Genomic DNA, 13,300 nt, shown 5'->3' on the forward strand with positions numbered 1-13,300 from the left:
AGCATTCAAGACCACCTTTGGAACTCCCAGCTGATGCAACCGGTTCATGTACAGTACGTGGCCAAAGGTTTGAGATTGACACAAATATACATTTTCACCTAGTCTGCTGCCTCAGTTTGTATGATGTCAATTTGCATATAGTCAGAATGTTATGAAGAGTGATCAGATGGATTGTAATGAATTGCAAAGTCCCTCTTTGCCATGCAAATGAACTGAATCCCCCAAAACATTTCCACTGCATTTCAGCCCTGCCACAAAGGACCAGCTGACATCATGTCAGTTATTCTCTCGTTAACACAGGTGTGAGTGTTGACAAGTACAAGGCTGGAGATCACTCTGTCATGCTGATTGAGTTTGAATAACAGACTGGAAGCCTCAAAAGGAGGGTGGTGCTTGGAATCATTGCTCTTCCTCTGTCAAACATGGTTACCTGCAAGGAAACATGTGCCGTCATCATTGCTTTGCACAAAAAGGGCTTCACAGGCAAGGATATTGCTGCCAGTAAGATTGTACCTAAATCAACCATTTATTGGATCATCAAGAACATCAAGGAGAGCGGTTGAATTGTTGTGAAGAAGGCTTCAGGGTGCCCAAGAAAGTCCAGCAAGCGCCAGGACCGTCTCCTAAAGTTGATTCAGCTGCGGGATCGGGGCACCACCAGTACAGAGCTTGCTCAGGAATGGCAGCAGGCAGGTGTGAGTGCATCTGCACACAGTGAGGCGAAGACTTTTGGAGGATGGACTGGTGTCAAGAAGGGCAGCAAAGAAGCCACTTCTCTCCAGGAAAAACATCAGGGACAGACTGATATTCTGCAAAAGGTACATTGATTGGACTGCTGAGGACTGGGGTAAAGTCATTTTCTCTAATGAATTCCCTTTCCGATTGTTTAGGGCATCCGGAAAAAGCTTGTCCGGAGAAGACAAGGTGAGCGCTACCATCAGTCCTGTGTCATGCCAACAGTAAAGCATCCTGAGACCATTCATGTGTGGGATTGCTTCTCAGCCAAGGAGTGGGCTCACTCACAATTTTGCCAAAGAGCACAGCCATGAATAAAGAATGGTACCAATACATCCTCTGAGAGCAACTTCTCCCAACCATCCAGGAACAGTTTGGTGGTGAACAATGCCTTTTCCAGCATGATGGAGCACCTTGCCATAAGGCAAAAGTGATAACTAAGCGGCTCGGGAACAAAACATCGATATTTTGGGTCCATGGCCAGGAAACTCCCCAGACATTAATCCCATTGAGAACTTGTGGTCAATCCTCAAGAGGAGGGTGAACAAACAAAAACCCCACATTCTGACAAACTCCAAGCATTGATTATGCAAGAATGGGCTGCCATCAGTCAGGATGTGGCCCATAAGTTAATTGACAACATGCCAGGGTGGGTTGCTGAGGTCTTGAAAAGAAGGGTCAACACTACAAACATTGACTCTTTGCATCAACTTAATGTAATTGTCAAAAGCCTTTGACACTTATGAAATGCTTGTAATTATACTTCAGTATCCATAGTAACATCTGACAAAAATATCTAAAGACACTGAAGCAGCAAACTTTGTGGAAATTAATATTTGTGTCATTCTCAAAACTTTTGGCCACGACTATACTATAGTTTACAACGCAGTAACAAGACATGAAGCAATCTAAATTGTACTGTACATTAACATTTTGGGGCGGCACATTTTGGGGCGGCACGGAAGCCTAGTGGTTAGAGCGTTGGACTAGTAACCGGAAGGTTGCAAGTTCGAACCCCGAGCTGACAAGGTACAACCCTGAACAGGCAGTTAACCAACTGTTCGTAGGCCGTCATTGAAAATAAGAATTTGTTCTTAACTGACTTGCCTAGTTAAATAAAGGTAACATAAATAAAATAAAACACAGATTTTTCACCATTTATTGTTTTATCTTTAGAGCTGGCTCCGACCCAAGACGGCAAATTTGATGCAGTCCTCATCACTAACACCGTACCCATGTACCCAGCATTCAAAAGTAAGTCAAACATTTTCTAAAACTACATTGGCATGTCAAATGTAATTCATAGGCCACAGTCACATGTCATCACCAGTGAACAGAAACCACACTGACAAGATGGATTGATGGAACTGTGTCCTGGTTTAGTCCTGTTTTCACTTAGTCTACATTAAATGTTTGAGGAAGTCATTACGTTGACTAACGACCTGCAGACCCAACAACGAGAGGGTCTTAAAAGGAAGACTGAGAGAGTGTGTGTGTGTGTGAGTGTGTGAGTGTGTGTGTGTGTGTGTGTATAGCGTGTGTGTGTGTGTGTGTGTGTGTGTGAAGTGTGTGTGTATAGTGTGTGTGTGTGTATAGCGTGTGGGTCGACAGTTTCGGGGCGGTCAGTTCTATGACCCTCCAATATTAAACTGTGCCACTGTGTGTAAGTGCTGACTGTGTACTTGAGGAATGTCCACACCATTAAAACCCCCTCCAGAAATGTATATAGGTACACACAACCCCACCTCCTCTCCATAATGTACACACTTCAAATATGTAGCTTGCCACTCTGAGGTAGAGGCCTGGGTTGGAGAGGATGTTCATGTATGTTTCCTCATGATTAGGGATGTTTTCCTGACTGGGTAGTTGTCATGGTTTCCTCATGGTTAGAGGATGTTTTCCTGACTGGGTAGTTGTCATGGTTTCTTCATGGTTAGGGATGTTTTCCTGACTGGGTAGTTGTCATGGTTTCTTCATGGTTAGGGATGTTTCCTGACTGGGTAGATGTCATGGTTATAGGATGTTTTCCTGACTGGGTAGAGTCATGTCATGGTTAGAGGATGTTTTCTGACTGGGTAGAGGATGTTTTCCTGACTGGGTAGTTGTCATGGTTTCCTCATGGTTAGAGGATGTTTTCCTGACTGGGTAGTTGTCATGGTTTCTCATGGTTAGAGGATGTTTTCCTGACTGGGTAGATGGTTTTCCTCATGGTTAGGGGGCTGGGGATGTTTTCCTGACTGGGTAGTTGTTTCAGAACCAAATAGAAGGTCATGGTTAGAAGACAAAAAAAAAAGACCAAGATGTTTGCTTTGCCTGACTGGGTAGTTGATGGTTGAAAGAGGATGTTTATTTTCCTGACTGGGTAGATGTCATGGTTAGAGGATGTTTTCCCTGACTGGGTAGATGTCATGGTTAGAGGATGTCTTCACAACCCTAAACATACAGGGGTTTTCCCTGACTGGGTAGATGTCATGGTTAGAGGATGTCTTTCACAACCCTGACTGGGATAGATGTCATGGTTAGAGGATGTTTTCCTGACTGGGTAGATGTCATGGTTAGAGGATGTTTTCCTGACTGTCTGTACAGTATGTCCTGCTTCCTCATGGTTAGATCCAGGCTACAGGGGGTAATGGATGTTTTCCTGACTGGGTAGTCATGTCATGGTTAGAGGATGTTTTCCTGACTGCGTAGATGTCATGGCTTCCTCATGGTTAGGGCTACAGGGGTGTAGGATGTTTTTCTTACTAGGTAGATCACATGGGCAGAAACAACTAGCACTACACTTTAGTTTCAGAACCAAATATAAGGTAATGGGTAACCAACTATAATCTGAACCTACCGTAAATATAATAAAATATAACATGCAATTTAGCATCCAGAAGCTGGACTAAAAAAAACTGACCAAGAATGTTTGTTGAAGCATTGCTTGTTGGGTATTACTGTAAAAAGCTTTAAACATAAGGTTGGTTGGGAATTACTGACAGCTTTAAAGGTTGGTTGGGATCCAGTCTGTCCTCACAACCCTACTGAAAGGTTTATAAAACATACAGGGGGAATTCCAGTCTGAAAGCTTTAAAGGTTTGTTGGGAATTACTGAAAGGTTTATTGGGAAGCCCTACTGAAAGCTTTAAACAAAGGGGTTGGTTCCAGGTATAAACATACTGTAAAGGTTTCCAGTCTGTCCTCACAACCCTTACGTGAATCCAGCTTTAAAGGTTGGCTTGGGTCCTCACAACCCTAAACATACTGATCTGAAGCTCAGCCCTAAACATACAAGGTTTGTAAACATACAGGGGGTAGTCTCCAACCAGCCCTAAACATACAGGGGTGTAGATCACCATCTTCTATTGATCTGGCCATTCCAGGAAATACACAACAGGGGGTCTGATCCAGTCTTACAGGGTAAAGGTCTCAGCCCTAAACATACAGGGGTGTAGATCTGATCCTGTCTTACCTCAGCCCTAAACATACAGGGGTGTAGAGCTGATCCAGTCTGTCTTCACAACCCTAAACATACCAGTCTGTCTTCACAACCCTAAACATACAGGGGTGTAGGTCTGATCCAGTCTGTCCTCACAACCCTAAACATACAGGGGTGTAGATCTGATCCAGTCTTACCTCAGCCCTAAACATACAGGGGGTGTAGAGCTGATCCAGTCTGTCCTCACAACCCTAAACATACAGGGGTGTAGATCTGATCCAGTCTTCCTCACAGCCCTAAACATACAGGGGTGTAGATCTGATCCAGTCTTACCTCAACCCTAAACATACAGGGTGTAGATCTGATAAACCAGGGGTGTCTGATCCAGTCTTACCTCAACCCTAAACATACAGGGGTGTAGATCTGATCCAGTCTGTCCTCACAACCCTAAACATACAGGGGTAGTGATCCAGAGCTGATCCAGTCTGTCCTCACAACCCTAAACATACAGGGGTGTAGATCTGATCCAGTCTGTCCTCACAACCCTAAACATACAGGGTCTGTCCTCCTACAGCCCTTTACCTCAACCCTAAACATACAGATCTGATCCAGTCTGTCCTCACAACCCTAAACCTCAGTCAACCCTCACAACCCTAAACATACAGGGGTGTAGAGCTGATCCAGTCTGTCCTCACAACCCTAAACATACAGGGGTGGGGTGTAAACATACAGGGGTGTAGATCTGATCCAGTCTTCCTCACAACCCTAAACATACAGGGGTGTAGATCCGGTCTGTCCTCACAACCCTAAACATACCAGTCTGTCCTCACAACCCTAAACATACAGGGGTGTAGATCTGATCCAGTCTGTACCTCAACCCTAAACATACAGGGGTGTAGATCTGATCCAGTCTGTCCTCACAACCCTAAACATACAGGGGTGTAGATCTGATCCAGTCTGTCCTCACAACCCTAAACATACAGGGGTGTAGATCTGATCCAGTCTGTCCTCACAACCCTAAACATACAGGGGTGTAGAGCTGATCCAGTCTGTCTTCACAACCCTAAACATACAGGGGTAAAGGTCTGATCCAGTCTGTCCTCACAACCCTAAACATACAGGGGTGTAGATCTGATCCAGTCTTACCTCACAACCCTAAACATACAGGGGTGTAGATCTGATCCTGTCTTCCTCACAACCCTAAACATACAGGGGTGTAGATCTGATCCTGTCTTACCTCAACCCTAAACATACAGGGGTGTAGATCTGATCCAGTCTGTCCTCACAACCCTAAACATACAGGGGTGTAGATCTGATCCAGTCTGTCCTCACATCCCTAAACATACAATCCGGTCTGTCCTAAACATACAGGGGTGTAGATCTGATCCAGTCTGTCCTCACAACCCTAAACATACAGGGGTGTAGATCTGATCCAGTCTGTCCTCAACCCTAAACATACAGGGTGTAGATCTGATCCAGTCTGTCCTCACAACCCTAAACATACAGGGTGTAGATCTGATCCAGTCTGATCCTCACAACCCTAAACATACAGGGGTGTAGACATCCGGTCTGTCATCACCCTAAACATACAGGGGTGTAGATCTGATCCAGTCTTCCTCACACCCTAAACATACAGGGGTGTAGATCTGTCCTCACAATCATACAGTCTGTCCTCACAACCCTAAACATACAGGGGTGTAGATCTGATCCCAGTCTGTCCTCACAACCCTAAACATACAGGGGTGTAGAGCTGATCCAGTCTGTCCTCACAACCCTAAACATACAGGGTGTAGATCTGATCCAGTCTGTCCTCACAACCCTAAACATACAGGGGTGTAGATCTGATCCAGTCTGTCCTCACAACCCTAAACATACAGGGGTGTAGATCTGATCCAGTCTGTCCTCACAACCCTAAACATACAGGGGTGTAGATCTGATCCGGTCTGTCCTCACAACCCTAAACATACAGGGGTGTAGATCTGATGTCCTCACAACCCTAAACCAGGGGTGTAGAATCCAGTCTGTCCTCACAACCCTAAACATACAGGGGTGTAGATCTGATCCAGTCTGTCCTCACAACCCTAAACATACAGGGGTGTAGATCTGATCCAGTCTGTCCTCACAACCCTAAACATACAGGGTGTAGATCTGATCCAGTCTGTCCTCACAACCCTAAACATACAGGGGTGTAGATCTGATCCAGTCTGTCCTCACAACCCTAAACATACAGGGGTGTAGATCTGATCTGACCCTAAACACAGGGGTGTAGATCAGTCTGTCCTCACAACCCTAAACATACAGGGGTGTAGATCTGATCCAGTCTGTCCTCACAACCCTAAACATACAGGGGTGTAGATCTGATCCAGTCTGTCCTCACAACCCTAAACATACAGGGGTGTAGATCTGATCCAGTCTTCCTCAACCCTAAACATACAGGGGTGTAGATCTGATCCAGTCTGTCCTCACAACCCTAAACATACAGGGGTGTAGATCTGATCCAGTCTGTCCTCACAACCCTAAACATACAGGGGTGTAGATCTGATCCAGTCTGTCCTCACAACCCTAAACATACAGGGGTGTAGATCTGATCCAGTCTGTCCTCACAACCCTAAACATACAGGGGTGTAGAGCTGATCCAGTCTGTCCTCACAACCCTAAACATACAGGGGTGTAGATCTGATCCGGTCTGTCCTCACAACCCTAAACATACCAGTCTGTCCTCACAACCCTAAACATACAGGGGTGTAGATCTGTCCTCACATCCCTAAACATCCAGTCTGTCCTCACAACCCTAAACATACAGGGGTGTAGATCTGATCCAGTCTGTCCTCACAACCCTAAACATACAGGGGTGTAGATCTGATCCAGTCTGTCCTCACAACCCTAAACATACAGGGGTGTAGATCTGATCCAGTCTGTCCTCACAACCCTAAACATACAGGGGTGTAGATCTGATCCAGTCTGTCCTCACAACCCTAAACATACAGGGGTGTAGATCTGATCCAGTCTGTCCTCACAACCCTAAACATACAGGGGTGTAGATCTGATCCAGTCTGTCCTCACAACCCTAAACATACAGGGGTGTAGATCTGATCCAGTCTGTCCTCACAACCCTAAACATACAGGGGTGTAGATCTGATCCAGTCTGTCCTCACAACCCTAAACATACAGGGGTGTAGATCTGATCCGGTCTGTCCTCACAACCCTAAACATACAGGGGTGTAGATCTGATCCAGTCTGTCCTCACAACCCTAAACATACAGGGGTGTAGATCTGATCCAGTCTGTCCTCACAACCCTAAACATACTAAAGTCTGTCCTCACAACCCTAAACATACAGGGGTGTAGATCTGATCCAGTCTGTCCTCACAACCCTAAACATACAGGGGTGTAGATCTGATCCAGTCTGTCCTCACAACCCTAAACATACAGGGGTGTAGATCTGATCCAGTCTGTCCTCACAACCCTAAACATACAGGGGTGTAGATCTGATCCAGTCTGTCCTCACAACCCTAAACATACAGGGGTGTAGATCTGATCCAGTCTGTCCTCACAACCCTAAACATACAGGGGTGTAGATCTGATCCAGTCTGTCCTCACAACCCTAAACATACAGGGGTGTAGATCTGATCCAGTCTGTCCTCACAACCCTAAACATACAGGGGTGTAGATCTGATCCAGTCTGTCCTCACAACCCTAAACATACAGGGGTGTAGATCTGTCCTCACAACCCTAAACATACAGGGGTGTAGATCTGAGTCTGTCCTCACAACCCTAAACATACAGGGGTGTAGATCTGATCCAGTCTGTCCTCACAACCCTAAACATACAGGGGTGTAGATCTGATCCAGTCTGTCCTCACAACCCTAAACATACAGGGGTGTAGATCTGATCCAGTCTGTCCTCACAACCCTAAACATACAGGGGTGTAGATCTGATCCAGTCTGTCCTCACAACCCTAAACATACAGGGGTGTAGATCTGTCCTCACATCCCTAAACATACAGTCTGTCCTCCTCACACCCTAAACATACAGGGGTGTAGATCTGATCCAGTCTGTCCTCACAACCCTAAACATACAGGGGTGTAGATCTGATCCAGTCTGTCCTCACAACCCTAAACATACAGGGGTGTAGATCTGATCCGGTCTGTCCTCACATCCCTAAACATACAGGGTGTAGATCTGATCCAGTCTGTCCTCACAACCCTAAACATACAGGGGTGTAGATCTGATCCGGTCTGTCCTCACAACCCTAAACATACAGGGGTGTAGATCCGGTCTGATAAACCAGGGTGTAGATCTGTCTGTCCTCACAACCCTAAACATACAGGGGTGTAGATCTGATCCAGTCTGTCCTCACAACCCTAAACATACAGGGGTGTAGATCTGATCCGGTCTGTCCTCACAACCCTAAACATACAGGGGTGTAGATCTGATCCAGTCTGTCCTCACAACCCTAAACATACAGGGGTGTAGATCTGATCCAGTCTGTCCTCACAACCCTAAACATACAGGGGTGTAGATCTGATCCAGTCTGTCCTCACATCCCTAAACATACAGGGGTGTAGATCTGATCCAGTCTGTCCTCACAACCCTAAACATACAGGGGTGTAGATCTGATCCGGTCTGTCCTCACAACCCTAAACATACAGGGGTGTAGATCTGATCCGGTCTGTCCTCACAACCCTAAACATACAGGGGTGTAGATCTGATCCGGTCTGTCCTCACAACCCTAAACATACAGGGGTGTAGATCTGATCCAGTCTGTCCTCACAACCCTAAACATACAGGGGTGTAGATCTGATCCAGTCTGTCCTCACAACCCTAAACATACAGGGGTGTAGAGATCTGATCCAGTCTGTCCTCACAACCCTAAACATACAGGGGTGTAGATCTGATCCAGTCTGTCCTCACAACCCTAAACCTCATACCTGATCCGGTCTGCCCTAAACATACAGGGGTGTAGATCTGATCCAGTCTGTCCTCACAACCCTAAACATACAGGGGTGTAGATCTGATCCAGTCTGTCCTCACAACCCTAAACATACAGGGGTGTAGATCTGATCCAGTCTGTCCTCACAACCCTAAACATACAGGGGTGTAGATCTGATCCAGTCTGTCCTCACAACCCTAAACATACAGGGGTGTAGATCTGATCCAGTCTGTCCTCACAACCCTAAACATACAGGGGTGTAGATCTGATCCAGTCTTCCTCACAACCCTAAACATACAGGGGTGTAGATCTGATCCAGTCTGTCCTCACAACCCTAAACATACAGGGGTGTAGATCTGATCCAGTCTGTCCTCACAACCCTAAACATACAGGGGTGTAGATCTGATCCAGTCTGTCCTCACAACCCTAAACATACAGGGGTGTAGATCTGATCCAGTCTGTCCTCACAACCCTAAACATACAGGGGTGTAGAGCTGATCCAGTCTGTCCTCACAACCCTAAACATACAGGGGTGTAGATCTGATCCAGTCTGTCCTCACAACCCTAAACATACAGGGGTGTAGATCCGGTCTCACAATAAACATACAGTCTGTCCTCACAACCCTAAACATACAGGGGTGTAGATCTGATCCAGTCTGTCCTCACATCCCTAAACCAGGTGTAGATCTGATCCGGTCTGTCCTCACAAACATACAGGGGTGTAGATCTGATCCAGTCTGTCCTCACATCCCTAAACATACAGGGGTGTAGATCTGATCCAGTCTGTCCTCACAACCCTAAACATACAGGGGTGTAGATCTGATCCAGTCTGTCCTCACAACCCTAAACATACAGGGGTGTAGATCTGATCCGGTCTGTCCTCACATCCCTAAACATACAGGGGTGTAGATCTGATCCAGTCTGTCCTCACATCCCTAAACATACAGGGTGTAGATCTGATCCAGTCTGTCCTCACAACCCTAAACATACAGGGGTGTAGATCTGATCCAGTCTGTCCTCACAACCCTAAACATACAGGGGTGTAGATCTGATCCAGTCTGTCCTCACAACCCTAAACATACAGGGGTGTAGAGCTGATCCAGTCTGTCCTCACAACCCTAAACATACAGGGGTGTAGATCTGATCCGGTCTGTCCTCACATCCCTAAACATACAGGGGTGTAGATGCTGCCGAGTTGTAAAGTTTTCCTGATGCTCTTGTAACAGTTTGCCTCTCTCGCTCGCTCTCGCTCTCTCTCTCTCTCTCTCTCTCTCTCTCTTACTCACTCTCTCTCTCTCTCTCTCTCTCTCTCTCTCTCTCTCTTCACTCACTCACTCTCTTCTCTCCGTCTCACCTTCAGGAATATGGAGCTACTTCCAGAAGACTCTTGTGAAGAAGTATGCCATGGAGAGAAATGGGCTCAACTTGATTTGTGGGCCCATATTTGACTACGACTACGATGGCCTGAGAGACTCGGCAGAGAAAATTAAACAGTAAGGGTTTTCGGTCTTCACTGACATACAGACTACGTCCCCAAAAGGCCCCTATTAGAGTGCACTATTTTTGATCAGAGCCCCTAATTCCCTTTATAGTGCATTACTGTTGACCAGTGCTGGTCAATGGAAGTGCACTTTAACCTCTACGGGATTGATGTCCAGTTGAGCTAACGTGCGCTAATTTGATTAGCATGAAATTGTCAGTAACAAGAACATTTCCCAGGACATAGACATCTTTTTTTTATTGGCAGAAAGCTTAAATTCTTGTTAATCTAACTGCACTGTCTAATTTACAGTAGCTATTACAGTGAAAGAATACCATGCTATTGTTTGAGGAGAGTGCACAGTTTTATACTTGAAAATGTAGCAAACCAATTAGGCACATTTGAGCAGATTTGATACAACATTTTGAACAGTAATGCAATGGTTCATTGAATCAGTCTAAAACTTTGCACATACACTGCTGCCATCTAGTGGCCAAAATCGAAATTGCGCCTAATCTGCAGTAATACGTTGTGGCCTTTCTCTTGCATTTCAAAGATGACGGAACAACAAAACGCATGTTTGTTTTCTTTGTATTCTGTTTTACCAGATCTAATGTGTTTTATTCTCCTACATTCATTTAACATTTCCACAAACTTCAAAGTGTTTCCTTTCAAATGGTATCAAGAATATGTATATCCTGCTTCAGGTCCTGAGCTACAGGCAGTTAGATTTGGGTATGTCATTTTAGATGAAAACTGAAAGAAAGGGTCCGACCTCGTAAGAGGTTTTAAAAGGAACAGGGTTTAATTTGGGAAGCAGCCACAATACAACATAGTACTGTACTTCTCAATGGGAAGTCAGACACATAGTACTGTACTTCTCAATGGGAAGTCAGACACATAGTACTGTACTTCTCAATGGGAAGTCAGACCCATAGTACTGTACTTCTCAATGGGAAGTCAGACACATAGTACTGTACTTCTCAATGGGAAGTCAGACCCAAACCTCGTTTTGCATCTTAATGATTTGGAACAGTCAATGTTTATCTTTCCTTTCCTGCACAAGGTCAATATTCTATTTCGTATTTTACTCATTCGCCAAAGTAGAGGCAGGGGCGGCAGGGTAGCCTAGTGGTTAGACCGTTGGACCGGAAGGTTGCAAGTTCAAACCCCCGAGCTGACAAGGTACATGTTGTCGTTCTGCCCCTGAACAGGCAGTTAACCCACTGTTCCCCAGGAGGCCGTCATTGAAAATAAGAATTTGTTTTTAACTGACTTGCCTAGTTAAATAAAGGTAAAAATGATCCAGCAAAATGTAGTTGTAGGGCCACCTAGTGGCTAAAATGTGTCATTACAAATATCTGTACTTCTGGTTCCATTCAATCATCATGGTCATAATGTCACTGAACCTCACATAGAGCCTTCATGTGATTGAATGTGTGTTCTCTGTCTGTGGGACTGTGCTGTCTCATAGTTACTGACTGTCCTCTGTCTGTGGGACTGTGCTGTCTCATAGTTATAGACTGTCCTCTGTCTGTGGGACTGTGCTGTCTCATAGTTACAGACTGTCCTCTATCTCTGGGACTGTGCTGTCTCATAGTTACAGACTGTCCTCTGGCTACATGTGTGTTCTCTGTCTGTGGAACAGACCCTCTCCTGTCTCATAGTTACAGACTGTCCTCTGGCTACATGTGTGTTCTCTGTCTGTGGAACTGACCCTCTCCTGTCTCATAGTTACTGACTGTCCTCTGGCTACATGTGTGTTCTCTGTCTGTGGGACTGACCCTTTCCTGTCTCATAGTTACAGACTGTCCTCTGGCTACATGTGTGTTCTCTGTCTGTGGGACTGTGCTGTCTCATAGTTACAGACTGTCCTCTGGCTATTTTGTCTACAGGTATGGAAGTGGTTCAGGGCCCATTCCAACCCACTACTACTGTGTGATAACCAGTTGTCTGGACTTCACCCAGGCTGAGGACATCTGTACTGGACCTCTTAGCAGCTCTGCCTTCATCCTACCACACCGCCAGACAACTTGCAGAGCTGCAGTGTGAGTCCCTGGCTACGTCCAAAATGACATAGGGCTGCTACATAGGACTGCTACATAGGACTGCTACATAGGGCTGCTACATAGGACTGCTACATAGGGCTGCTACATAGGGCTGCTACATAGGACTGCTACATAGGACTGCTACATAGGACTGCTACATAGGCCTCTGATCAAAGGGAGTGTATTGTGTAGGGAACAGGGTGCTATTGCCTCACACACAGGGAGAGAAATTGTGAGAGAGACAGAAAGAGACAAGAGGCAACCAGTGACGAATAAACACCATTGTAAATACAACCCATATTTATGTTGATTTATTTCCCTTTTGTACTTTTTAACTATTTGCACATTGTTACACTGTATATAGACATAATATGACATTTGAAATGTGTCTATTCCTTTGAAACTTGTGAGTAATGTTTACTGTTCCTTTGATTATTTGGCGTTTGTCTGTTTCACTTGCTTTGTCCAAAAAAACATGTTCCCCAGGACAATAAAGTCCCTTGAATTGAGAGAGATTTCAGAGCATCATGAAATGTGCAGCTGATCTGACGTTGTCTTCGTCCCCCCAGAGCTCTGACACGGCCTGACTTCTACTGCTTGACTAGCCGGAGTTACTCCTGAAATCCTCTCACTGAAGAGTCACATGCACACGTATGAGAGCGAGATCTAAACCACTGTCACCCT

The 13,300-nt window shown here is 45.5% G+C and overlaps 1 protein-coding gene across 1 annotated transcript; it reads left to right on the top strand.

Moving 5' to 3' along the window:
• Positions 1–1,911: 1,911 nt before the first annotated feature.
• LOC121842274 (ectonucleotide pyrophosphatase/phosphodiesterase family member 2-like) lies at positions 1,912–12,616 on the top strand (the record flags this gene model as incomplete). Its single annotated transcript, XM_042312318.1, has 3 exons — positions 1,912–1,989; positions 10,449–10,581; positions 12,464–12,616. Coding segments are annotated over 3 exons (364 nt in total), but the record flags the coding sequence as incomplete, so codon positions are not given.
• Positions 12,617–13,300: the final 684 nt, after the last annotated feature.

The sequence above is a fragment of the Oncorhynchus tshawytscha genome, unplaced genomic scaffold, assembly GCF_018296145.1.
Source record: "Oncorhynchus tshawytscha isolate Ot180627B unplaced genomic scaffold, Otsh_v2.0 Un_contig_11889_pilon_pilon, whole genome shotgun sequence".
NCBI classification, from domain to species: Eukaryota; Metazoa; Chordata; class Actinopteri; order Salmoniformes; family Salmonidae; genus Oncorhynchus; species Oncorhynchus tshawytscha.